Source organism: Lepidochelys olivacea (assembly GCF_965140295.1).
Source record: "Lepidochelys olivacea isolate rLepOli2 genome assembly, chromosome: 1".
Classification (NCBI taxonomy): Eukaryota; Metazoa; Chordata; order Testudines; family Cheloniidae; genus Lepidochelys; species Lepidochelys olivacea.
The window spans coordinates 244,729,531-244,756,803 of record NC_140411.1 but is presented as its reverse complement, the minus strand read 5'-3'; the positions used below and the strand labels follow the sequence as shown (position 1 = coordinate 244,756,803).

The 27,273-nt window shown below is 45.9% G+C and overlaps 1 protein-coding gene across 1 annotated transcript in view; it reads right to left on the bottom strand.

The window, feature by feature from the left end:
* Positions 1–27,273, bottom strand: part of WASHC1 (WASH complex subunit 1) — a 71,883-nt gene that overhangs the window by 25,137 nt on the left and 19,473 nt on the right. Inside the window, exon 2 of the mRNA XM_084640611.1 lies at positions 20,955–21,108. Coding sequence (XP_084496737.1) covers positions 20,955–21,103 — 149 coding nt within the window. The 5' untranslated portion in view covers positions 21,104–21,108. The remainder of the gene's footprint in view (positions 1–20,954; positions 21,109–27,273) is intronic.

Here is a 27,273-nt window from a genome sequence, read left to right as displayed (position 1 = left end):
AGGCAATGGATGACCGCTGACTGGACATTAACTTCTAGTTCCAGCCAAGGGAGACAAAACGTGTGAACACCATGGATGCGGGCTGCCCCGTGCAGTGAGGAGATAAGAGCCAGGACCAGTTGGGGAGGCAGGCAGCCTTCTGCAAGCAGGGAGTCTACCTCTCAGACCAAGGCAAAGAAGGGCCCACCTAACTAAAAAAAGCAGAGGCTAGCAAGCTAGGAGAGAGCCATGCATGTACATTTTACTCTACCATTCTAACCCTGTGACCCTAAAATAGTATGTTCCAGGTGATTAATATATACTGTCTTGTTTTGAAATGGCTGCCCTATGTCACTGCAAACATCTGTTTGTTGTACAGCTTCCAAAAAGGCTAAGACCCGAACAGGGATTCATGGTCTTTGGGACCAGTGGAAGGAGCCACCATGAGAAACACAGATACTGAAGCCAGCAACCCAGTCTCAGGGGAGTGGGGACATCGGGCTCACCACTGAAAAAAGTAGAGGCCTAGGGTTTACATTAAGATGATGATACTCCACCAGAGAGACTAGATAAATATCAGAGGCATAGCACGCTCTGTGGAACAACACCACATCCCTAGAATGAATCTCAGACTGGGTTCCCCTGAGCAGAATGGTCACCGCTTCAACAGACAGATGCACCATCATTCTGATTCAAGCAGCTCATGGCCCTCCAGTGACCCCGTTTGAGAACAGCTATAGACAGGCAATCTTCTTTCCCTCTGTGCCTTTTGAATAAATCTGCCCCAAGTAATGACTTCCTTAAAATGGAAGTGTATTGTAGACAAATCATTAATAATGGTATTATGGGATTCCATCTTTCTTGCATCTCCTTGATACCTGCTCAAATTTGCTCAGTGCACAGATGTTTTTTTAAGTGCCATCCCCACAAATGCAACCTGGGTTCTGACAGACAAGCTGGCTTCTCTCCTTGTGGCACGTCACCATCAATAACAAAGGTTCTGCTGGACAAACCATGTCCAGTGTAGCAGCCATCCAACCCCACAGGCAGATAATGCAGTAGGCACAAGTATAACCGAGGGCATTATTTGGCCTTCAAAATCTTTTTCTGACCATACCTCAGAAAGAAAGAACACAGCTTGATTCTCAAAGCTCAGAATGAGTTTTTGCAAGACTAGAAAAACCATCTCAAAAATCAGCACCCTGATATGGAACCAGCAAGAAACACTCTGAACAATACCATATTCAGAAAGCCACGATTTAGAGCAAAAAAAAAGCTTTGAAAAAAATTCACTCCTTAGATCCATGGAGCAAACACAGGACCTTGTGCTTTCTACAGAACTGTGTGTGGTGCTGAGATACTAAGGTGGTAGGTGCCTCTAATATCTTAGATAATCAGAAAGAAATTCCACTGCTCTGAAACCTCACCACAGCAGTAACACTGACAGAATGCCAGCCATACAGCATCGCACCCTCTTTCCTAAAGCCCTATCCTGCTGATGTGGAGTGCTCATGTGCTTCTCATCTGAATCAAGGGGCTCCTCTTAAACAGCTATTGAATGCCGCTCCAAAACCACAGTATTAGCAGTAAAAACTTCAAGCCCCATTTGTTTAAAAGGTGCTTTAATTAGGATGACAAGATCCTTGTTTTTGGATAAATTAAGAAAGGCAGCTGCCGTAGAAGATATAAGCTCCTGAATTAGTCACCTATTTAGAGAGCAGGGGGTGGAGTACACTTACAAAACCCTTATACCTAAATAATCCCCCAACCCCCAAAAATGTTTCCATGCTCTCCCCCATCCCCCCCCCACACACCTCCACGGCCACAGGATGGCACATTCCCTCCATGAAACAGACCCTTCTTTTTCTCTCAATACACAGGGTTTCTTCCTCAACAAATGAGGTTTCTCCTTCCTTGCTCTATAAATGGAGTTTTTCTCATTTCATGAGTGTTTGCTAGCTCCAGAAATAGATTTTTTGCTGACATAGAGATTGCATTTACACTCAGATCTCAATCCTATAGAATTTCAGACAAAGTCAATTGACAGCACCACATTTAGTCAAAGAAAAAGGACCATAACGAGAGAAAGTAATGTGCCAGCCAAGTGTGAAGAGCAGGCCTTTTGCACTCTTCCTTCCCCTTCCCCCCAATTATATTGGTGGGAGTCTGAAATACACATTTCAAGCCACTCAATGTTATTTTCCAGACTGTTTCCTCCATACTAAACCCCTGATGGAAGTCATGCCTATAAAATGAAGTGACTTCTCTGTGTCTCCTCCTTCAGGGCTGACTGAGTAGAAGAAACTCATCCATAGGAAGAGAAAGGACTCAAGCCTGTGTGTGTGAGTTCAGTGATGGAAACTGGTTGAGAAGGTAAAGCTATCACATTGCATAGGAAAACAGTGACATCAGGACGACGGAGGGAGTTGGGGCCAGTTCAGACAGTGCTGCCAAACCTGCAGGCTAAGTCATTTATTTTGGGGGATGGTGGGAAGGGGTGTCCCATGGCACCAGAGACAAGTTGAAATGACAGAGAGATTTTTTCCCCCTCTGCTCATGCTCCAGTGTCACGTGATGTGGAGTAGAAGCTGCTTCCTGGTGACAGATTTGTGGGGTGATAACTGAAATCACCTAGGGGAAAAACTGGATGTTTCCCCTAACTGGGAAAACAGGAAATCTCCATCCACTACTCCCTTAGGACTCTCCAGAGCAATCCCCTCTTTCTGGAATACTCTTGATTGGCTCACCTTCCACACTGTGGGCCTAGAGCTCCTCCACCACACAGCTGTTAGGAGCAGTCTGCAGCAGGTAGCGGCTGAAGGAAGGGAAGATTCCACATGACGTTGGTTGAGAACACGGTTTGCAGAAGGCCACAAGCTTTGCTTGAGCTGCTCATTGTGAAAGTTATGAAGAGAGTGGAGATTGGGAGCGATGTCAGGGTAAGAGGGCACATACATGGAGGGAGGCAGAGTACGGTTATAGGGAGAGTAAGCCGAAGTTCATGTCTCCACTGTTCCTGTCCGAGGCTGCAATCATACCATGTGACATTTCAGGTACAGTCACATTGGGCCTGCTCTACACTTAAAAGTTAGCTTGACATAGCTAGCGCTCAGGGGTATGAATTTTTCATATCTCCTGAGCACCATAGAGGATTATCCTAGAGTCTCCAGGAAAATAAAGATTAATCTTTAATTAAAGATGGCCCGGTGACGAAACCTCCAGGAATATGTCCAACCCAAACTGGCAACCCTAGCATCGCCGCTATGTTGACCTAACCCCAGTTGAGATGTGGCCAGGTTGACCCAAGAATGCTGCCATAACCTAGCTACCGCCCCTCAGAGAGGTGGATGACCTACAGCAACGGAAAAACCCCTTCCACCGCTACAGGAGGCATCTACACTCCAGTACCACGGCAGCGCCAAAGCGGTGCTGCTGTAGTGCCCACAGCATAGCCATGGACCTCCTCACAGCATGGGCAGTAAGACAGTGGCTACATCTTGTGCTCCAGAAACTGAGGGCGTGTCTATACTACAAACTTAACTCAGCCTCTGTTAGGTCGACTTATAGCCACCACAGTAATTACTGCAGTGGTTCATGTCCACACTGCCCTCCTTCTGTCAGTGGTGCGCATCCTAACCAGGAGCATTTCCACCAACTTAAGAGGGGCGGGGGGGAGGGGGGGCTGCCTGCCAGGGCTCAGGCAGCAGCTTGGCTAGGAAAGAGGAACCTGGGGAGCAGCCAGGCTCTAGCTGGAGCTCCCGGGGCAACTGGGCTCTAGCTGGAGCCCCCCCTCCAACCCCACCCTGGAGTGACAGCCCAAGTTGTGAGAGCCTTTCTTGTCAATTTCACAGCTCTAGCATGGAGGAGCACAGGAGAGCTGTCACCGGTCCAGATCGGAAAGGCTCATCCTTATTTAGGTTTTAGACCTGGGTGCAGTCCAGACTACTCACTTTGATGCCACTGACCTACTCCTATAGATGCTTCTGCTGGAGTCACCTGTGAATAATTCTGTTTCTTCCTCAGACATTCAAAGGGTCCCTTCACCTTCTCTTCAAGTCTGCTTTTGGGTATGCAGAAAATGCCACTTCTTCCTCCCATGCCAGGAGACTGCAAACTTAGAATGTTGTCACATTTATCCACGCTTCTATCACGTCAATCCCGCATTGCTGGAACACACCATTGCAACAGCCCTGGATGAGCCTTCAGAAACATCAGCAAGTGCAGCTTCTGAGGGGAATGGATCACTTGGAGAACATATCACTCGTGCTCCACAATACCTGCTCACTGCCTATCCAGTTCCCATCACAGTTTGAGAAGTCAGAGAATCCTAAAACCCTACATTGTTCTGAAACCCAGTTATTTAAAGGATCACTTTGTTCTAGCAGCAGATTGAAGGTCCACTTGGGTATCTCTGCTGTCAGTGCCTGAAAATCATTTGTGGTGGGTGTGATAAATAAAGGGGGGCGGGGGAGGTAGCTCCCTTTGATGGACACCCAGCCAGCCAGTTAGCTGTAAAATCCCTCTTGGTAGCTGTTCTTTACTAACTTTACCTGTAAAGGGATAAAAAGTCCCCCAGGTAAAGAAAAAAAAGTGGGCACCTGACCAAAAGAGCCAATGGGAAGGCTAGAACCTTTTAAAATGGGAAAAGAAACTTTCCCTTTGTTTGTGGTTGCTCTCTCTGGGCTGCAGGAACACAGCGCAGCAATGCTGTGTACGGTTTGAACCAGGTATAAAAAATTATTTTCCATACCTAGCAGGACTCATTGGGATAGCAAATGTTTAGATAGATGCGATCAGGTTTATTTCTTTATTTTGGCTTGTGGCTCTCCTCTGTGCTAACCCCAGATGTTTTTGTTTGCTTGTAACCTTTAAGCTGAACCCCCAACAAACTACTTTGGGTGCTTAACTTTTGGAATTGCGCCTTTAAAATCTAGCAAAATCCTAAGTTCCAAACGTATTTTCTTTCTTTCTGTTTTTAATAAAATTTAGCTTTTTAAGAACAGGATTGGATTTTTGATGTCCTCAGAGGTTTGTGCATATGCTGTTTGATTAGCTGGGGGCAACAGCTAATTTCCTTTGTTTTCTTTCTCAGCTCTTCCCCGGATGGGTGTGTTTGTGAGAGAGAGAGAGAGAGAGAAAGGGCTTGAGGGTTCCCCACAGGGAGGAATTCCCAGGTGCTCCTTCCTGGGTCCAAGGGTTTTTTTTTTTGCATTTGGGTGGTGGCAGCGTTTACCAAGCCAATGTCAGAGAAAAAGTGTAACTGGGAGCTTAAGACAAGCCTAGAGTGGAAAGTATTAATTTTTAGAATCCTTGCAGGCCCCCACTTTCTGCAATCGGAGTGACGGAGTGGGGATTCAGCCTTGACAGTAGGCAACACAGAGGTCCTGGCTTAGGATACCTTCCTCCCACCCTCCACTGCCCTCCTGCCTTCCAGACTTCTTCTTGCTGCTGTCACAGCCCCAACTCAGAGAGCTTCAGATCACACTCCAAAGTTTTTGCAGCCAGTCTTCTGACTGAACATCATTTTAGTTTGTGCTTTTGGACATTGTATGATACATTAATATTTGATGAAAGGCAGGACATTCCTATCTTTTTGGCTAGTGTGTACTGCTTCTATGTACTTCTGTTCTAGGCACCATAAGGATTAAAACATGCTAAGCAGTCAGCCAGTGGCCAGTTGGATTCATTTCTTTAATCCCTTTCAATTTAGTCACTCAACTTGACCACTCACTTAACTCTCCTTTGGTGAAATAGGAATTATCAGCCAAGAGTATTTTTACATATGCCTCTTTTAACATATGCCTCTTTCTTCCCTCCTAATAGAAACCTAGTTATGAATCTGGAACAAACAGTCATTCCATCTATAGAATCACTTATTTTGGCTCAAGTTCCTTGGCCAACAGGCAAAGACAGCTACTGCACATGTGGCATCCGTAGCATTAAATCTCAGCTGTTAAAAATGTTTAGAAAGGTTTTGCGAAGCCAAAGTGGGTGAGACGTGGCAGAAGTTAATTTTAGCCTAGACATGTAAAATAGTTATTGAAAGAAAGCGAAGAAGTCAGTCAAAGAAACAGTGTGAACTGAATTTGATTGGACAACATGAATTTTTGATTAGCAGTTTTCCAGAGGGTTGGTACAGAATCTTTAGCATGAAAGGAAGTGTTCATATATCGACTACCAAAAACTTAAAATTAAATGTGGAAAGGTTGCCACTGACTCCTGTGGACATCTCTTTTCTGGGGAGCACTTGGCAACTTGATTCAAAAAGTGGGCATCACCATGGTTACTGCTCCCACACACTGGGACATAAGAGATATACTATCGTACTGTTGGGCCTCTCTTTTCTCCACAAGCCTGAAATATCATGACCAGATGAGATGAGAACAGGGAATCAATCACCACTTCCATAGCCATGTCCTGTGTAACTCCTGAAATGCTAACCTATGGTTACTACTATTCTTTTTCTAGTGTGTCATTTTCTGCTGCCATCTTTATTCCTCCAGCCTTCGGTTTAATGAGTCTGACACATCCAGCCTTATAACACTTTTCTGTGACCAATCTGCACCAATTTGAAATGGTTCCTGAGAAGGGTGAACTCTGACTTCCACAGACCCACCAGAAGAACCACCAGAGAATGTGTTCCAGAGGAAAGGGAGTACAGCCAGGGTCCAAGAGTGACTAATTGGGTCACACTATGCAATTAAGTTGCTGGAAGACCACAAGCAACTAGAGACAAAAGCGCATCTTCCTATCCTTTTTCTATTCTTTTCTTTCACCCTTACACACCTTTGCAGGAGTTTGTCTTGTCTTAAGAGTCAGGATCAGACTTCAACAACAGAACTGGAGAGCTGCCACCTAAAATTGACATTCCTCCCCACATCAAGAGATCTGATGCAATTTGAGAGACTTTCAAGCAAGGGTTTTAAAAAAAATAAAAAGATATTCCAAGGTTGTACAGTGCCCTTCTGTACAGTGCTTTTTGTAAAATATATACGTTCTGTTTTGATCAGTCTTCCTTGTTCTCAGTACAAATTTCAAAACATGGATGAAAGCATACAGAAATTTTTTTCTGAGCATTCCACCAAAGTATCACTGGGAAGCAGAGGAATTCTTTTAAAAATAAACAGACCCTGAGACCGATGGTGGTTGTGGAAGGTTCTTTTCCCCCTTTACCTTCTGCACTGTGCTTTAGGCCAGCTTCTTAAACACTAAAAGAGAGAACTGATACATCAGCAGTTTAACCTGATTGCACCTGAAGCTCATTTACTTTCATGATTGAGCATATGGCTAAAACCTTGTCATGTTTCCCTTTGCACTCTTGGATGGAATCTTCAGCAGCCTGCACGCAAGGTTCTCTCTCCTCTGATGTAAGATCCAGCACTCAGCAGGAACACTTTCCCACCCATTATAAGGATGCTTTTGTAGATACTACGAAATAATTTCTCAAGTTTTCCCAAACATCTTGTATTAATACTGGTGCTTTTAGCTAGTCCTTAAACTGTACCTTTCTTCACTTGTGGCATCTAGTAAGAGACCTGTGAGTTTCAATCTGTTTGTGTGAGTGCTTCCATCATTTCTTTTAATGGCACATTTTGTGCTATACTGCAGGCCTTGTTAGCATAAAAGCAAGCTACAGCTTTCTAATCAAGTTCAAGTCTTTGCCTGTAAGTCACTTATGGCATAACTGATTGAACTTTGCCATTCTGGGGGGATGGGGTCCCAGGACAGACTGCTCCTGAATGTTAAAGAGTTGCTAGAGACCTGGAACGAGGACGAAAGTAATCATGGCTACATTTCAATGACAATGGCATCAAAAGTATCTCAACTGCAGGATTAAATTTAATATTCTGCTCTTCTACTTCAAGAGAGATATTTAATCTTGAAGAACTCAAAGAAACAGATACTCTGCCCTTTTGGAGGTGAGCAAGAGTTCTGCATTGCTAATTATTGACAATATTTACATTTTTATTTCAAAGGAATTACCTGTTCTCATTACTCAATTCCATTCACTCTCTTGTCTCCTACCATTTCCTTCAATTTTAAGCTATTACAGCTCTAGCTGAGCTCCCTCTGTGGACAGTCACCAGGCTGCTGAATTGGGACCTAGCTTTGGATTCCATTTATTTTGAACCCTGTTGGTACAGAGCAGCTTCCAGACACTGTCTCTTAGTCTGGCCTCTCTGGCACACAGACACCCTGTTTGGCATCCCCTTCCTGGGTATGTGGGACTCTGCAGTCCAGCCGCTCTAGGCCCCAAGACAAGTGCTGATTCTCCCAAGTCTCCCAAATAGCTTAAGCATGCCCTCCCCAGAGCTCCGCCCTCCCGGGTACTTTGATTTACAATGTAACTCTTAGGATGTATGTAAGCTACCGCAGTACAGCTATGGCATTGCAGCTGTGCAACTGTAGCACCATAGCTTAGAAGGTTCCTCAGTGATGGCAGGAGTTTTCCTGTTGATGCAGTAAATCCACCACTCCGAGAGATGTTAGCCAGGTTGATGGAAAATTCTTCCATCAACCTAGATGCATCTACACCAGGTCAACATAACTACATCAGCTCAGGGTGCAAAATTTTTCACAGGCCTGAAAAACGTAGCTAGGCAGACCAGGCCCCAGGATCTTGTGACAGCTGAAACAAGAGAACACACAGATTTTGTAAAGAAACTTTTAAACCAGATACACTTTACTGACAGACAAAGCACAAGATTTACAGATCCAGGCAAAAACAAGTGCTTCAGGCAAAACCCTCTCTCAGGCATCCTAGCTACTTTTGGGTTTTGATTAATGTCTTTTTGGGGTCCCAGGACCCTCCTGCTCCCCAGTTCTCCTGCTCAGACTTCCTGTTCCTGGCAGTGGGGATGGCTGTTGAGAAAGCCCCCTAGCTGAAGAAGATCAAGCCTTTAAACAGAATTCTCCTGGGGTGGATCCGTTTCAAGGGAAAATGATTGAAGTTGACTACTCTTGGTGGCTTTCCCATTGTTAGTCCCTCTGCTAGGTGTAAGGATTTCTCCTAATACCACCTGGGTGTCCCAGCTCAAGATGGAGGGTACAGTGCAAAAGCGAAAGGCATAGTACAGTATGCAGTCAAAATGGCATTCACAAAACAATGAGTTTACAGATTGATATAAACATATCTGTCCCATAAAGTCAAAAAGATTCAGTGGCAAAAAAAATGTCATTAACACAGAGTTAAGGTTGCTAGGTGATAGGTACATCACCCCTCGCAGAATGATGAGTTGAGCAAAACTCAAACTTTTGAAAGCCAGAAAAATGCAGTTAAGGTTGCCTATGAAATCTTAACTCTGCCCTCTTTCAGCAATGCCCCAATACAGCCCTGTTAATACACACACACCTTTACTCTGCCAACCCCACATTTGCTGAAAAGTACAAGCTCTTGCTCCTGGGGGAATTCTGCACCAAAAAATTTAAAATTCTGTGCACAATATTTTAAAATTATGCATATTTTATTTGTCAAAACAACACAATATAATCACACCAGTTTCAATTATTTTGGTCATTTATTTCAAAATACCTGTTATCAAGTATGTCTGTAACAATACAGACAACAAAAAAGATTCTGGAAATTTTTTTTTGTCAAATAGATTCCTTACTACGCATATTAATACAGAACTTGGTATTCATTTAAAACTACAATATAGAAACATACTTCCCACACCCCTCAAAAGCAGTGCAAAGACTCAGGGGAGTCAGGGGTAACGGAGGAGCTGAAGGAGCCTGGGTGTGAACTTGGAGAGTTGTTGGGTGTGGGAGGGAGAAGTATGAAACAGGTGGGGTTTTTTGGGGGGGGATTGTTAGGGACTTGGGGAGCCTTCCCCATGCAGACCATGGCTGACCCTAAGCTCTCCCCATTCAGTCAGGCACATCTGTCCCTGTCCCCAAGTATACCTGCACGTCCCTCCCCCCATCCCCATGTGTCCCTGCACCCACACTGAACCAGCCCTATCCCCGATGTGTCCCTGTACCCCCACTCAGCCACCCTCCTCCCCTGTAAGCATGTGTCCCTGCATCCCCACTCCCATTCAGCCCCCACCCCAGTCTGTGCCCCCCACTAGTCCTTCTGAACTCCAGTCTGTGACCCCTCCCATACCCCATACTGTCCATCCCCCCCATATCCTGTGCCTCCTCACCTGGCCCCATGGGCAGGGTGCTCTTCCCTATTCATTGCTGGAGTCCCTCCCACCTGAGAGTGGCTGCTTTCTCTTCTGGCGAAACAGCAGCCCCTGGTGGGTGAAAGGCATAACTGAAGCACTTCTATGCAGAATGTATTTTCTGCTGAGAAAAAAAAATTCTGCATGGCACATGAATTCTGAGCATGTGTGGTGGTGCAGAATTCCCCCAGTAGTAAAGCTCTTCACTTCCTTTCACTCTCACCACAGGATTCCATTTAATACTATTAAAAGATAACGAAGGGAAAAAAGGTTGTCCACCTTACCTTCCCTCTACCCTCTTTGAACAATGCCTCAATATGCACCTACTCACACTGACTTCTGGCACTAGAGATTCAGGAGGTTTCAGATTTTGGTGTGTATACATACACACACACAAACTCCTCAAAAATAACACCACACATGCACAATTTAAGAAACACTTTCCAGCCTTTTACAGCTCCCTTACACTTACCCACAGGATATCATCTCAACCTTCACTTTAACTTAATCATCATAAAAGCATTAGAATCTTTTCATATTCCGCCTCACTGCAGATAATAGCCTTTGCAATAAAAACTCTATGTCCTGCTACTGACTTAAGCTATACAATTCTGCATAGAAATGATGCATGCAGCCGCCTGAAGGTACACATGCGCCTCTTCCCTTTCCTCAAGAGTGTGGAAAACACTTCCTCATATCACAATCACAGCTGTGTCACACCTCAAAGTAATCCACAGCTCACTTGCTCTCTCACACACATACTACTCTACCAAGCAGAGCTAACTATGGTACCTCCACCAATCAGCACAGCTACATCTGATGCTGATCACACTCACTTTACCTGGACTGCATGCATATAATAAATGCTTAGGCTGCTCATTATTAATAATGCCCTTCCTAATAAAACCCCTGTGCCCTGCTATTATATAATGTACACATTGAAATGATGCATACTGGATCCTGAAGGTACACATGGCAGCTCTTACCTTTGCTCACACACATTGGAGGATGCAAAACGTATCTCCTATCATAATCACAGCTTTGTCACACACCTTAAAGTAATCCACACATTCCTCATATTATACATGCACTAGCAGGCCCTGCTACTGCCTCCACCATTTAGTGTAACACAGTGACTGCACTTGCAGTGTAGGCAAATAATTCCCGTTGGCTACAGTCAGCTCCCAGGGAACAGAGGGAGGGTGACGTGCACTCCACCACCACTTTAAAAGTGTTAGATGAAATCCTGTGAATGAGAATGAATGGGTTGTAAAAGGAGGTGAAGAACTTGTACATTTCACCAACTGTGGGGTTGGCAGAGTAAAAGTGTATGTGTTAAGTGCATGGGCAACCTAAACGGTGCATTTCCTGAGTTTCAGAAGTTTGAGTTTTGCTCATCTCAGTGTTCTGCAAGGGGACGACATCCCACCAAGCAACCTTAACTCAGTTTTAAAGTAGTGTTTTGCCATTGAATTTCCCACTTTTTTTTTTAAATATTGGTAGGAGTTAGCAATCATTTAAGCAGTTGTGCATATCACGTCCTGCAATTTGCATACCGAACCAGCTACCCTCTCTCCCTCCCCATTAACTGGGCCCCACTAGCCCTGCTACGGCACACCTCCCCAGCCATCCCCTTGACCCATTTCCCAACTGTTCCTCCCTCCAATCTGGCCTCCTCCCCACTACTGTACCCAGGCACCCCCACTGCAAGCAGGGATCTCATCTCCCTGAAGTCCTTGCTTCCTGGTGTACATACATATCTATTGCCATTGCTTCTTCCTTCCTGGAACCCAACCCACATGCGTGCCTGGAGCGAAGGACAATTATGTTACAGTGGAATGGTCTTTCAGAATGGTTGGAGGGTGGAGTTTGTGGCAGGGCCAGTAGAGAAATCACAGACAGAGTTTCTGTTCCAAACGACTGACAATTTTATGTTTGAGAGAAAGATCTTCTGACCCCTGTCCAATGTACCCCATCTCCAAGAAACAGGGGGTTTCAGAGCTTGTAATGTTTCTATGCCATATGGTACACATTTTCCAGTCAGCCATGAACCCTCCAATTTCCTGATTACTGTTTTTCCAACACTTATTAATAGCTTTCATACTGTCACTGTAGCAATTAGTCAGCTGCTCAGACAAATCAGAGAAAACTATTGCAGCTCCCGGACACAGATCTCTGATGCCATCCAAATCTGCTTTCACACACTGTATGAGGTGCACTGCGAATAAGGCCCAGATCATTTCTGCCCGAGTGAATCACCACAATATCCGGTAGGTCCTCTTATGTCATCAGTTAGATGCTGCAATGTGGGCAAAACATGATCCCAACACAGGCCACCTTTCTCTACCCAAATCAGCCTGTTGTCAGCAATCCCCATGTCATGGTGTACTCCTTGCTCTCCCGCAAACTTCTGCAACCTTGTGATCCAGGAATCAGCCAGAACCCACATGCTGGTAACCCTGGCAGCGCACACGTTTCATTTCCCTCAGCAGTCAGGGAGCCTGGCCTGAGTTCCAAACCTCCACGCCCCATGTCTTTGGAAACATCACATTAATCTGCCCTGAGATCAGGAAGCAGCCACTTGCCCCTCCCCGGCCCTGCCCAGGGGCTAGTAACATACAGATTTTCCTCAAACAACCAATCCAAGGCTTGCCTACCACCCATCCTCATTTTCCAACCCCTCTCTGCCCCCGTGCCCCGCTTCTGTCACAGCTCTCCATCTCCTCTCCACCTGATAAAACAAAAATTTTGGTTAGATCAGCTGCTGACTGTTCTGCTGTGATCATAGTAAACCTCCCCCTCAAATACAAACACTTTGAGCTGAGACAACTTGTAGCAAGCAACATGAGCTACTAAATCTTTATTGCACAGGTGGACTAAGGTTTGGACTAGAAACATCAGCAGCAGGGTGGTCAGCAGGGGCACTGGCGTCAGCATTATGCCAGAAAAGCATAAAGCAGCTGCATAGACACCCTCTCGTGGGTTTTTATTTTATTGGCGCATGCGCACTGTAATCCTTCCAGACTACACACTACGCTAGCAAAGAAGTCAATATGTTCTTAAATACCATTGATGATTTGGGTCCCACAAAGACTTGGTGCCCCGCACTACCTTGGGTAAAAAAATAAAAAATAAATAAATAACCAACTGAGATTATTCTGACCCACCATAGCAATACTGATTCTCCAGTGCTGCTTCAAAACAAAACAAAAAAACCCTAGAAACTTTGAAAAATTGATATTTTGGGGGGAGGAGCTTATATCTCTGAACTTTGGCTCAAATGACCCCAAATGTGGGTCATAAACCTCACTCTGCACTCCCACGAAGCATAGCAAATTTCAAGAAAATCCATGCAAGCTTGTGGATTTTAGAGCACATAGAAGTGTTGTCCTTTAAACAGGAAGGATAGAGGGATGATGGAGGTAAAGGGCTCCTTCTGCATATTCCTCTGCAGCATAGGAGCATGGATGTGGCCCATTCATTTCAATGTGATGCTCTCCACCGACTGAGAATACCCCTGGGGACGAATACAGCCTGAAACAATAGCTGAGATATGTGAACTTCTCCATTCATCTGAATAGGTGTTCCCGTCCCCCCCCCACCCTCTCCCCAAAGCTTTAGAGCTTCTGATATGCATGAAGTCTGTCAGTACGTCCATAAGGGACAAGACTTCCCCAGATCCTCACTCACATGGAGCCAGGGAAGGGGCTGCACCACTGTAATCAATTCTTAGTGTTTACTGATTGCCAAACAGCTTTCACATTTCCTACAGTTAACAGGAGAAACACACACCTAATGCATTCAAAAGCGAAGCTACCTCTGCACTAGAAGTGCCCCAGCTAAGCTGCTGTAGCGCTTCTGGTGAAGACGCAGAGCCAACAGAGAAAGCTCTCCCGTCAGTTTGATGACTTCACCTCCCACAAGAGGCAGTAGCTATGTTGGCAGGAGAAGCTCTCCCACTGACATAGTGCTCTGCACACTGGCACTTAGGTCAGTATAACTTACATCAATCAGGAGTGTGGACTATTCACACGCCTGAGCAATGTAAGTTATACTGACCTATGCGCCAGTGTAAACATGGCTAAGTTTACACTAGAACTAGGCTATCTTTATACATCAGATGCTCTGCCCACCTTCCAGAAATCTCTAGATCCTAACCAGCCAAATCCCCTAACAGTTCACATCTCCACCAGTTCTCCTCTTCAACATTCAATAACAGTTGAATACACCCACTAGCTACTCCCCATCTCCCCAGTCACCAATGACTCCACCCATTCTACTTCCGCCCTAGGCTTGTAGGCTTCTCTGCATCATTCTTATTGTTTCCCAACGGGCCTAAAAAGAACCTTAATGTTTCCATCACTTCCTTTCTAAAACATGAATATAAAAGTTCTTCACAGATTTAAACAGCAGCCTAAAGTTTCTAGTATCTACAAACTCTTTCAAGTAGATTTAATTTTTTTGAAGTTATAATCCTCTATGGGGAAAAATTCTTAAGTTTCCTCAAACCCCTGTTCCATCCAAATAGGGAGGGAATAAGGAAATGCAAACAAACGGAGACTTGCTTGGGTTTGTTTTTAAGTGTTAAACTTTTCTTCTGTGTGTGCATTGAAGAAATGTTAGAATTTCTTGTTGGGACTTGGTGACTTACCACAGAGGAAGCCGGGACATGACAAGCAAACTCCAGACCAAAATTAATGTAAATGCTGTGGCAGTAAAAACACAAATAAGGTAACTTAAAAGACAAAACATCCTAAAATCCCTATCTGATTCTCTACACATTATACTACAGGTTTCAGAGTAACAGCCGTGTTAGTCTGTATTCGCAAAAAGAAAAGGAGGACTTGTTGCACCTTAGAGACTAACCAATTTATTTGAGCATGAGCTTTCGTGAGCTACAGCTCACTTCATCGGATGCATACCGTGGAAACTGCAGCAGACTTTATATACACACAGAGAATATGAAACAATACCTCCTCCCACCCCACTGTCCTGCTGGTAATAGCTTATCTAAAGTGATCATCAAGTTAGGCCATTTCCAGCACAAATCCAGGTTTTCTCACCCTCCACCCCCCCACACAAATTCACTCTCCTGCTGGTGATAGCCCATCCAAAGTGACAACTCTCTACACAATGTGCATGATAATCAAGTTGGGCCATTTCCTGCACAAATCCAGCTCAAGTGACAAGTGAGCTTGTTGTCCCAGTTTAGGGCCTAGCCTCTATATCAAATGCTACCAGCACACCTGAGTTTGGTGTATTCCATTTGAGGCAGCCCTGGATGGGTCTCAGGCCTGATATACACAACAAAGTTAGCTCAAACTAAGTCACCTTGTGTCGACCTAGTTGGGCCTGTGTCTAACACTTAAATGTGTCTCACCGATGTAAGCACCCCATTGTGGTGACACAGTAACATCACCTTCCTAGTGGCAGCAACCAAATTGCTAAGGTCTAAACCAGTCATGGAGGCCAAGCTTCCTACCCATTCCCTGGAGATGGTGCCTCTTAGTCACAATCCAACCACAGCACAGATCAGACATTGCTATTGCAGTCACATGCTGTATTTCACACAAGAACCCTCCCCCTCCCCAAAAGCTTTACTTGTTCTGAAAATAGGAGGACTCATTCTTCAGGGCTGTCAAACACCTTTCACTAGCATTAAACTAACCTTAAAATTCTTCTGGCTGTTATCTGTGAATGGGAGAACTACATGTCTTGACCACAGATAACCCCACCCCCATATCCCTTTGGCTCTTCACAGATTAGTCAACCATGAGAAATGCTCCTTTCACCACCAAGTAATTTACCAGAGCCAAAGCCAAGGACAGAACATTTGCAAAGGAGAGAACGGGCACAGATTTTCTGCACTTGTTACATGTGGTGGCTCCTAAACCTTCCCAAGCTGCAAGAAGTTTCTCCTTTCCTTTCTCCCTCTTCCCAAAAGCAAAGATGTCTTTTGTGCCCTTTTCCAGGCAGCTAACTCCACATGTCGTCTTCTTCACTGTGGCAGCCCCTGGGCTGCCATTAACCTACCAGCATATGCCCCTCCTCTGCCCCTCTCCGAGGGTTATGTGAGACCTAGACAGTCCATGACAGCCTTCATCACATCACTGGTGCCCTTTCTATAGCATTGGCAACATGTTCCCGAGGGTGGAGAGCGTAAGTGTCCTCAGGAGGAAGATCACTTCTCTCATTCCTCAGGTAGATTGTTTTAACAAGAAGAAATCTGATTTATCTGGCATTCACATCATCATCCAGTTAAAATTCAAAGCAGACATTAGAGCACATAACAAGGATAGGGGTGGAGAAAAAATCAGACCTTCTTCCACTCCACCTCAGGCAGTTATACAGATTCCCTTGCCACTCCTGGAAGTGCAGTACCAAGCAATCTGCTGCTACAACATAGCATCAAAACTTCTGTCTCTCTCACAGCACAAATGCAAGGAGCTCGACACACTCAGCTGAACCTGCTATACTGCACAAGTTTCTCTCCCCTCAACACAGTGAGCTGGTGATTTGCAGTTCAGAACAGGCAGCTTCCTCCTGATAAGGCTGCTCCTTCCTGGAAATAGGAGATATAGCTGCCTTATCTCAGGGAAGAGAAGAGGCCACTTTTGCTAAGTAGCAAAGTTCTCACCTTGAAAGCCTCTCTCTTGATTGGCACAGAACACCCAAGGTTGGGGAACTTTTAATCAGACGCCTGCATAATTACTAAATCATTATTAATTATATTGGAGAGCAGAGACCTCAGAAGAAAGGCAAAGCAAACAAAGGGCCCAATGAAGTCTCCTGTTCTGTTGGAAAAAATTAGTAATTAGAAGTCATGAGCGCACTGAAGAGTGAGGGAGCAATGTCACAGTCAGTGTTCAGGACTTGCGAGTGACTTGCATGCTAAGGAGCAGGCTCTCATCCCCAGGGAAATTACAGCGCATTGCCTCACAAAGCAGCAAGTACAGAAATGAAAGAACAGCTCCTGTTAACTGATAGCTTTATTCATGCACAGAATAAGGATTTCAGACAGGGACCCCATCCACCGGGGCTCCCATAAAACCTCCCCTCTGCATGTCTCTGGCCCCTCCAGGGGTCCCTCTAACCTCCCCAACCCCACAGCGCTCCCACAATGCAAGGAATAAGAGAGAACAAAGCCTCAGGTCTATCCATTCCAGCCTACATGTCAGTGATTCAATTGCTTGACTGGAGCAATCCCTGCACCCAGGACTCTTGCGACACAATTGCATAGGACAGCAGACATTTCATGTTAATAACCTAAACATACTATCACCCTCTCAAGAGGAATCTACACCAGCTAAAGACATGCTATTAGCACCGAGGCCAAACATGTCCTAGGAAACACTGAAACCATGGTCTGCCAGGGGAAAAAAAGCAAAGCCAAATTTATGGATTTAGAGAGATCCCACAACCTGAATTGGACACGCCTAGACCTCACAATAAACCAGAAGAGTTTCAGGCTGGCTGTAAAATCCAATCTGAGAAAGGACTGTGGAAATCTATCTAAACCATAAAAAAATATACTAGGCAAATACAACCTCACTAAAGCCACTGCAAGAACTATTTGACAGAATAATTCAACTCATCTGGGACCAAAGACTAGGACTTAACAGCAAAGTACATTGAATTCCTCTACAGTAAATCCTGCAAATGAACTAGGCGGACAGAGGAACTCGTCCAACAACAGCTGCAGAGCAGAACAAAGGCAACTGCCTTTGCTGAGCAATATATAAGGAAGATACTGAACTGCTGATACCATTTCAAAGAGCAGTTAAAGACCAAAATTAGTCATTTGATGAAAGCACACAAACTACTCATTCAAAACCAAGTAATGCTAGAGACACTAGGCCCAACCTTAAAGTTCACAACATCCTGGTAAGACACAACGCACGAGTTGAATTTCTAAATATGATCTTCATTCTGGCCGCTCACGAAACCATCGGGAAACACACAGAACACAGGCAGACACTCAAATACAGTCTCAGCTCTCACAATGTACTCACTTGCAGGTGCAAGATACTAGAAACTTAGGGAGGAATCATACTGCAACTAAGTACAAGGGATAGCTCAGTGGTTTGAGCATTGGCCTGCTAAACCCAGGGTTGTGAGTCAATCCTTGAGGGGGCCATTTGGGATCTGGGGCAAAAATTGGGGATTGGTCCTGCTTTGAGCAGGGGCTTGGACTAGATGAGCTCCTGAGGTCCCTTCCAACCCTGAGATTCTATGATTCTATGAACATGGCTGAGCAGAGATCAAAACCAAAAGACATCTTCTACTGCAGTGCTCAAACAACAAAGAACAAGAAAAAGACACCGCAAGTTATCATAAATCGTAAGATTTCCCATTTAAAAGCGAAAAAGAAGAAACTGAGCAGAACTGGGGCAGAAATAGGACTGCAGTATGTGGCAGCCTGCCATGGAGTTAAAAACAAACACTACCAAATTGCTGCAGGCTAAAAGCAAACTCAGCACAGGCAACTCTTTGATCATACTTAAGGCTACGATTTAGTCATGGAGGTTGCAGAAGTCACAGAATCAGCGACCTCCATGACTTCAGCTTGCGGTGGTGGTCAGGAGCTGCCGTGTCCCCCGCCACGCGGTGGTTGGCAAGGAGCGGCTCCCAGAGCTCCAAGCCGCCTGTGGCAGTGGGGCCCCGGAGCTCCCAACCACCGTGGGGAACCCCCCCGCACTCCTGGGCACCATGGGTGCCAGAGGCGGAGATACCCCGCAGCTCCCGGCCCCACGTCCTCGGAGGTGCAGGCGGCAGGGGTACACCGGAGCTCCCAGGTGCTGCAGGCAACTCCTAGTCCCTGTGCAGTTACCCGCCTCAGGCCGGGTAAGGACCCACAGATCCCAATTTTGTCACCAATATTTTTAGTAAAAGCCAGGGGCAGGTCATGGCTTCCATGAATTTTTTTTTTTTTTTGCCCATGACCTGTACATGACTATTACTAAAAATTAGGGCTGTCAAGTGATTTAAAAAAAAATAACTGCACTTAACAATAAAACAATGTAAAACTTTAGAGCCTCAGACAGGAGAGGCATGGGGGGCTGGGGAGGGGGGAAATCAGCCTCAGCCGGGGGAGATGTGGAGCTTTGGGGTGGGGGAGGTATGGAGCTTGGGGGTGGGGGAGGGATCAGCCCCATAGGTCGGGATGGGGGTCAGTCCCAGCCCTGGGCGGCATGGAGCTCGGGTTTGGGTGGGGTCAGCCCCAACCTCAGGAGGCACGGGGCTCGGGTGTGTGTGTGTTTGGGGGGCGGGGGAGTCAGCCCCAGCTGCAGCCAGCACAGGGCTCGGGGGGAGGGGGCTGAGCATGCGTTCATGCTGATGACGGGTTCTGCTTGATAATGATTCAAGGCACAGTGGCCCATTTTCATCATCTGATTCAGATGCCACCAGCAGAAGGTTGTTTTTCCTTTTCTGTGATTCGGATTCTGTAGTTTCCGCATCGGAGTGTTGCTCTTTTAAGACTTCTGAAAGCATTCTCCACACCTCATCACTCAGATTTTGGAAGGCACTTCAGATTCTTAAACCTTGGGTCGAGTACTGTATCTGTCCTTAGAAATCTCACATTGGTACCTTGTGTTTTGTCAAATCTGCAGTGAAAGCGTTCTTAAAACGAGTATGTTCTGGGTCATCATCTGAGACTGCTATAACATGAAATATATGGCAGAATGCGGGTAAACCAGAACAGGAGAGAAACAATTCTCCCTCAAGGAGTTCAATCACAGATTTAATTAAAGTATTATTTTTTTAACAAGCATCATCAGCATGGAAGCATGTCCTCTGGAATGGTGGTTGAAGCATGAAGGGGCATATGAATGATTAATATATCTGGCATGTAAATACCCTGCAACGCCAGGCACATAAGTGTTATGCGAAGACCTGTTCTCACTTTCAGGTGACGTTGCAAATAAGAAGCAGTCAGCAGTATCTCCCATAAACGTAAACAAACTTGTTTGTCTTAGCAATTGGCTGAACAAGAAGTAGGACTGAGTGGACTTGTAGGCTCTAAAGTTTTACATTGTTTTGTTTTTGAGTGCAGTTATGTAACAAACAAACAAAAATCTACATTTGTAAGTTACACTTTCACGATAAAGAGATTGCACTACAGTACTTGTATGAGGTGAACTGAAAAATACTATTTCTTTTATCATTTTTACAGTGCAAATATCTGTAATAAAAAACAACAACAAAATGAGCCCTGAACACTTTGTATTCTGTGTTGTAATAGAAATCAATATATTTTAAAATGTAGAAAAACATCCAAAAATATTTAATACATTTCAACTGGTATTCTATTGTTTAACAGTGCGATTAATTGCAATTAATTTTTTAAATTGCAGTTAATTTTTTTGAGTTAATCGCGTGAGTTAACTGTGATTAATCGACAGCCCTAGTTTTTACTTTAAAAATGCAGGGATGAGAAGTACATTGCTTTCTGTAGCCTTGTCTCTTCCCGCCCTCTGGTGGCAGCTTGTGTTACTGAGCCTGACCAAACAGGTTTTTTGGAGCAGCTGATGCTCCCCTTACACCCAGAGGGTCTGCAATTAACTTGTTAATTTGACAGCCCTACTAAAAATATCATGACACAATCTTAGCCTTAATCATACCACACTCAGATCAAACCTGAATTCAGTCTATTTTTGCTGGGGGTACATCTGGCCCTCCCCACCTCCTTTGGAACTCTGGTGGCTCTCCAAGGCCCCTTCACTTCCACAGTCTTATTGCAGCATTTGGTTTTCTCCTGCTTGGCACTCAGCATCAGTCCCAGTTCCCTGTGTGACAGCAACATACCTGCTGAAGATATCACTAGACACTTTCTGCAAATACTGAAGTGCATCTGCAACCTGATGAATAGCCTCTTCCCTGCGCAAGTCAGGTTGGATCAGAGGGACAGAGTAAGTCTGCCCTTCCAAGAAGTGCTTCTGGGTCACTGTAGCCATTGTGCCTGTGGGAGGGAGAGAGAGAGTGTAAATAGGTAATTGCAGCATATGCAGCTCCATCTCATCACAGCCTTTATCCCAGGAACCTTATACCTTTACTCTTCTCCTTGACTTAAGTAGACACAAGAGAGAACACCAGAAACTGGGAAGGAGAGGACAAGCTAGGCACAAGCTACAACAGCACCATCTAGAAACCTGCAACAGTCTCTTTCATGTAATCAGCCAAAGCCATAGTGCAGTGGAGAGGGAAGATTTTACTTTGCTTGGATGCTCCTCAGGACAAGGACTGTATCTTTGGTCTAAGTTTTGTACAGCACTCAGCAAATCAGTGCTCAAAATAATTATGCTGGAAACAAAACATCACATTTCAGAACATAAAATCATTTTATCATCAAACTATGGAAGACCATACTGGAAGAAGAAGAATCTCTTTTTCCCCTTTTCCATTCCCAGACAGACTCCACATCTGTACATTTCAGAGCCACCCAATCCTAGGAGTAAAACCTGAAATGTTTCAGTTCATGTTTATACCACAAGAATCACCCCCTCCAAGTGACAGAGGAGTTATGAAATTATTGCACAAACTCACCTCCTCTGATTTGATTACGAGTCTCCCATTTTAGCACTAGGGACTGAGACCAACAAGGTCGGTTCGTACTCCTAGTGACCCATTGACTCTTCCCCAATACCTATATTGGAAAAACCCTACTTATTTTACATTCCTTTCATGAACAAAGCCTGGATGTTCATGGCAACTTTCCTGTTGCACTCAGCACAGAGAAGTCTAGGAGTGCCAAAAGTCTCATCAAGGATGTGTATGAGGCCAATGTCAACTCCGAATCACCCTCACATCTCTACCCCAAGGTCAGTATGGACCCAGGACAGGATCACCTATTGGCCTAAAATTTCCTTAAATGCCCTCATGACAACTGTGTTGGTGTCACCCTGAATTGCTCCTGTAGTTTTCCAGAGAGTTGGTGTGGTTCACCGTCCAAGAAGAAAAAACCGCCAGGAACCAAAGGGCTTCACTACACTTCTTTCCCCACAGAGGGCTGGTCACCTCCTCCCCATGCTGTACTTCCCAGTGCAGCAGTCTGGGAGCTGACCCTTGTTCGTGAAGACACAGGCAAAAAAAGCACTGAGTACATTAGCTTTTTCCACATCCTCTGTCACTAGGTTGCCTCCCTCATTCAGTAAGGGGCCCACACTTTCCTTGGCTATCTTCTTGTTGCTAACATACCTGAAGAAACCCTTCTTGTTACTCTTAACATCTCTTGCTAGCTGCAACTCCAAGTATGATTTGGCCTTCCTGATTTCACTCCTGCATGCCTGAGCAATAATTTTATACTCCTCCCTGGTCATTTGTCCAATCTTCCACTTCTTGTAAGCTTCTTTTTTGTGTTTAAGATCAGCAAGGATTTCACTGTTAAGCCAAGCTGGTCGCCTGCCATATTTACTATTCCTTCTAGACATCGGGATGGTTTGTTCCTGCAACCTCAATAAGGATTCTTTAAAACACAGCCAGCTCTCCTGGACTCCTTTCCCCCTCACATTATTCTCCCTAGGGATCCTGCCCATCAGTTTCCTGAGGGAGTCAAAGTCTGCTTTTCTGAAGTCCAGGGTCCGTATGCTGCTGCTCTCCTTTCTTCCTTCTGTCAGGATCCTGAACTCGACCACCTCATGGTCACTGCCTCCCAGGTTCCCATCCACTTTTGCTTCCCCTACTAATTCTTCTCGGTTTGTGAGCAGCAGGTCAAGAGCAGCTCTGCCCCTAGTTAGTTCCTCCAGCACTTGCACCAGACAATTGTCCCCTACACTTTCCAAAAACTTCCTGGATTGCCTGTGCACCGCTGTATTGCTCTCCCAGCAGATATCAGGGTGATTGAAGTCTCCCATGAGAACCAAGGCCTGCGATCTAGTAACTTCTGTGAGTTGCCGGAAAAAAGCCTCATCCACCTCATCCCCCTGGTCTGGTGGTCTATAGCAGACTCCCACCACGACATCACCCTTGTTGCTCACATGTCTAAACTTAATCCAGAGACTCTCAGGTTTTTCTGAAGTTTCATACCAGAGGTCTGAGCAGTCATACTGCTCTCTTACATACAATGCAACTCCCCCACCTTTTCTGCCCTGCCTGTCCTTCCTGAACAGTTTATATCCATCCATGACAGTACTCCAGTCATGTGAGTTATCCCACCAAGTCTCTTTTATTCCCGTTAATTGATTGCCTCAGTCCAGTTCCCAACTGAAAAGTGTCGACACAGAAAAAGCTAATATTACAAGTAGAATCAAGTTATTGGCACTCAGAAGCCATGAGGGCTACTGTCCAGCTCCCATCACTCCTTTCCAGGAGAAGCAGATTAGTGGGACAAGGTGTGAAAAGCCTGTACTGCCACTATCCCAGTTTTGCGGCTGATCTACTTCAGTTTCCTGGGCTCTCAACACAACACCTTTACCCGGTTCAACTGGTGCCCAGCCCTCACAAAGCCTACGTGACAGAGCCTTTCATACACTACACAGTATGAATGATTGCCAATGCAGCAGTGGGCAGATTCAAGTGTCAACTCAGAAAACATTAGAAACAGGCCTACCATTTCATAGAATCATAGAATCTCAGGGTTGGAAGGGACCTCAGGAGATCATCTAGTCCAACCCCCTGCTCAAAGCAGGACCAATCCCCAATTTTTTTTGCCCCAGATCTCTAAATGGCCCCCTCAAGGACTGAACTCACAACCCTGGGTTTCAAGGACTGAACTTATAACCCTGGGTTTAGCAGGCCAATACTCAAACCACTGACCTATCCCTCCCCCTTAAATGAAAAGGACAAGGGGCAAGAGAAGAACTAGGGGTTCTTAATGTCATGGATTATAACTGCTTCACTCTTGAAAAGGTGGAGTACTCAGAGACTACAGTTATAAAGGTGGCCATACAAAACCCTAAAATAGAACTTTTGCTCATTAGAGGTTTTAATTGGTAATGATCTGATCTGCCACATACTTACAGAAGGAACAGAAGCTGGGCTGTTCCTTGCAGTCAAAGCAGCACTGGTCTCAGAAGCAGCAGAGCTTATGGGCTCTACCCTGTTATTGTTCAATTCTGTCTTCTGCCATCCCCAAGCTCTCAGCCTCTGCATTTTGGTAATCAAAGCTAAGCTGTGCTCCAAAGTTCAATATGAATCCTAAGTGCCTTAGCAAGTGAGGAAGAGAAATAGACCTTGGCAACCTGATGGGACCTGACTACAAGTGTTAGGTTTGGGGTGGACTAGGTAGTCTCTGATCACCTCCTCCTGCCCGTTGGATTAGTGTGACGGCAGATGTATCCTCCAGCCCTGCCATCTGCTGCCACCTCACTGTGCAGCACACACTGCGCAAAAAGCATGCCCAGTCACAGTACCTCTCTCTCTGCAGCACTCACAGCAGAGCAAGGTGGTGACAGCAGCATGGGCAGCTGGTATCATAGGCTGGGGAGGCTGTGCTTCCCCAAACAGCCTAGCATGGCCCAGCCCACACTCCACCCCCAGGCCAGGCCCCCCTTCTGCAGTTCCCAGCACTCTGTTCCCAGGCTGGCTGGCCTGCCTCGTGCAGGGACTCGGGGCGTCTGGTGCTGGGGGCCCTGCAGCCGCACCAACCAGCACACCAGGGCTGGCTGCCACACCAGGGCTGGCTGCCCCAGAAGGGATGGGGGAGGGGAGGGGCTTCAGGTACAAGGGGTGGGGCTGGGAGTTAGCCTCCCCCAACAGCCAGATCACCGGCTGCCCATGGGCAGGAGCCAGCAGGAGTGGGACATACAGCCACCAAGGCACTGACCCCACAGGTAGGAGGAGGCTGGAGACAAATTGTGGGCATTGGGAGTGGGAAGCCCCCACTCGGACAAGCCTCCGGATGAGGCAGTGGCGCTGAGACATGTTGGGGGAACGGCCCGGGGCAGGGGGAACCAGCTGTCCTTCAGGTACATGGTGCAGAGCTGGGGTGAGCAGCAGGTCACGAGAGAGGGCAGCAGGACCAGGGAGTAAATAGCCCCGGTGGCTCCATGGAGGAAACAAAGTAAAGAAAATGGAGTCCAGGCCAGCATATAGACCCTGGCAACCCAATGCGAACCACACTACAAAAGTGTTGGGTGAGGTGTGAAAACAACCCAACGGGCTCGGGTCGAATCGGATTGGCTCTGCTGTAGCTGGTTCATGACAGGCTTTAAATTTAGGCCCAAGGAGACCTCTAAAGAGAATAGTCCTTTCCTGGCATTCTGCAAATTTGTTACTAAAGTTACTCCAACCTGAAGTTTTGATCAAAACATCTTAACTTATGAATATTCAAGGTGGCATTTTTGCCTTGAATCCTCTGTGGGTTTGTCCAACAGCGGCAGCTGACACAGAGAGTGCCAAGGTTTGTCAAGGGACAAGGTGGGTGAGGTAATATCTTCTATTGGACCAACTTCTGTTGGTGAGAGAGACAAGCTTTTGAGGTTACACAGAGCTCTTCTTCAGGTCCTTTGGTTACATCACCACCGCATAGGGCAATGCCATTTACGCTCTGGCTGGTCTCCCTTTCCAGCTCCAGTCTCCATTCCAGCAGGAATGGAAGGAACAATAACTGCTGGGGAAGCAAAGATTGTCTTATGGTCGGGAGAGGGGAAAGAGTGCCACCCAACATGCATAGACTGGTGCAGGGAATATTAAGCAGCCCAGAAATTTTAGCCATTTGATGCCAGCAGTAGTCACACTGCCCACTTCCAGCAGCCAGGTGAATCTATCAAGCCCCCAAGGAACATTCATGTGCGATTAGACTTTTGGAAATGAATGTGTATTCTTTAAGATGTGGCAACTGCTTCAGAAATTGCTTTTATATTGAACTCTATCTTTACTGTACCATGGATTATTGTTCCTGGCATGAGTTGGAGGGGCTGAAATTTCATTCAACAGCAGAGCAGAAGCCAGATAACTAACCCTGGTGGGAGTGCAGGATGGTTTCCCACTCACCCACAGGTGATAAAGACAAGAGGTTTGCCCTGCTCCCTCTGCTAAGCCAACCTTTCCTCAGTTAGTGTAAAGTTTTATTTGGATTGCAGAAGGGAGGGGAAAGCACTCTGATAAGTTAGAGAATGAAAAAAGTCTATTTATACCTTTTTTAATTAACCATGTTCTACAATGTTATTAAGCAGCAATCAGAGATGCAGATGTTACTGATTTGATTGGGAAGAGGTGCACCGTGCTGAATATTAAGGAACTCTGCCCCATAAATAGGTTTAATCACCATCTGAAGGCTCAAAGGAAGTGATGAAAAAGGCATTAATAAGGTTGTAATTAGGCCCCGCAGCAGGCTGCACTCCACCATAGCTCTCATGGTACCTGAGACCTCTTAAATAGCAGCTCACGAACGCACAGCCTAAGAGAGACAGACCTGATTTAGGTCTCAGGATCCCAGGTTGCCTACTTCAGATACAAAAACCCAGACAATGGCTTCTCCACGTTTGGAAGGTCTCTCTGGCCAGAGACAAGCTGTGAGGACACAGAGCCCTATGAAAAGGGAGGCGGGTGGAGTTAGCTTCCCAACTCCTCCATCAGAGAGCTGCAGCAGGGACTAACTCCAGCTGTGCCTCACAGTGAGCGAATTAAACAGGGCAGCCAGAGCTCCCCAGCCACAGGCACTGGCAAATAATGCAGACAGCTGGGGAGCTTTAGAGGATATTGTTCTCTCCCCCACCTTCCCAGCAGTATTTACCAGTCCATGAAAGGAACCTAATCATAGGTGCAGGATCTACATCACCCCATTGTTGCAGCACCCAGGTAGAGACTCCTACCCACAAAATATGAGAGCAATACTCCCATTTACAGCCCAGAGTTTCTGGAGGGTGGCACTTCCACAGGGAGAGAGGAGAAAAATGGCCTTCCTACACCACATCAGAAAAGCCAGGTGCCCCCGGTGCACCTCCAATAGTCATTTACTGGCAGATGTCATTGGAGCAGCCAGTCCCTTTGCAAAGGGAGTTAGCCACCCACATGTTACAGCCTCAGAAGAGGCAGCCTACTGAAGAGTTTGCCCTGGTATACATCATGACTCAAGGGCTTCGCGTGCACACCACATACTGCATCCTTGCCTCTCACCCATCAATGTGCACCCGGACTGAAATGGGGTGGGCATCACCTATATTATAGCCATAATGGAATGGGTTAC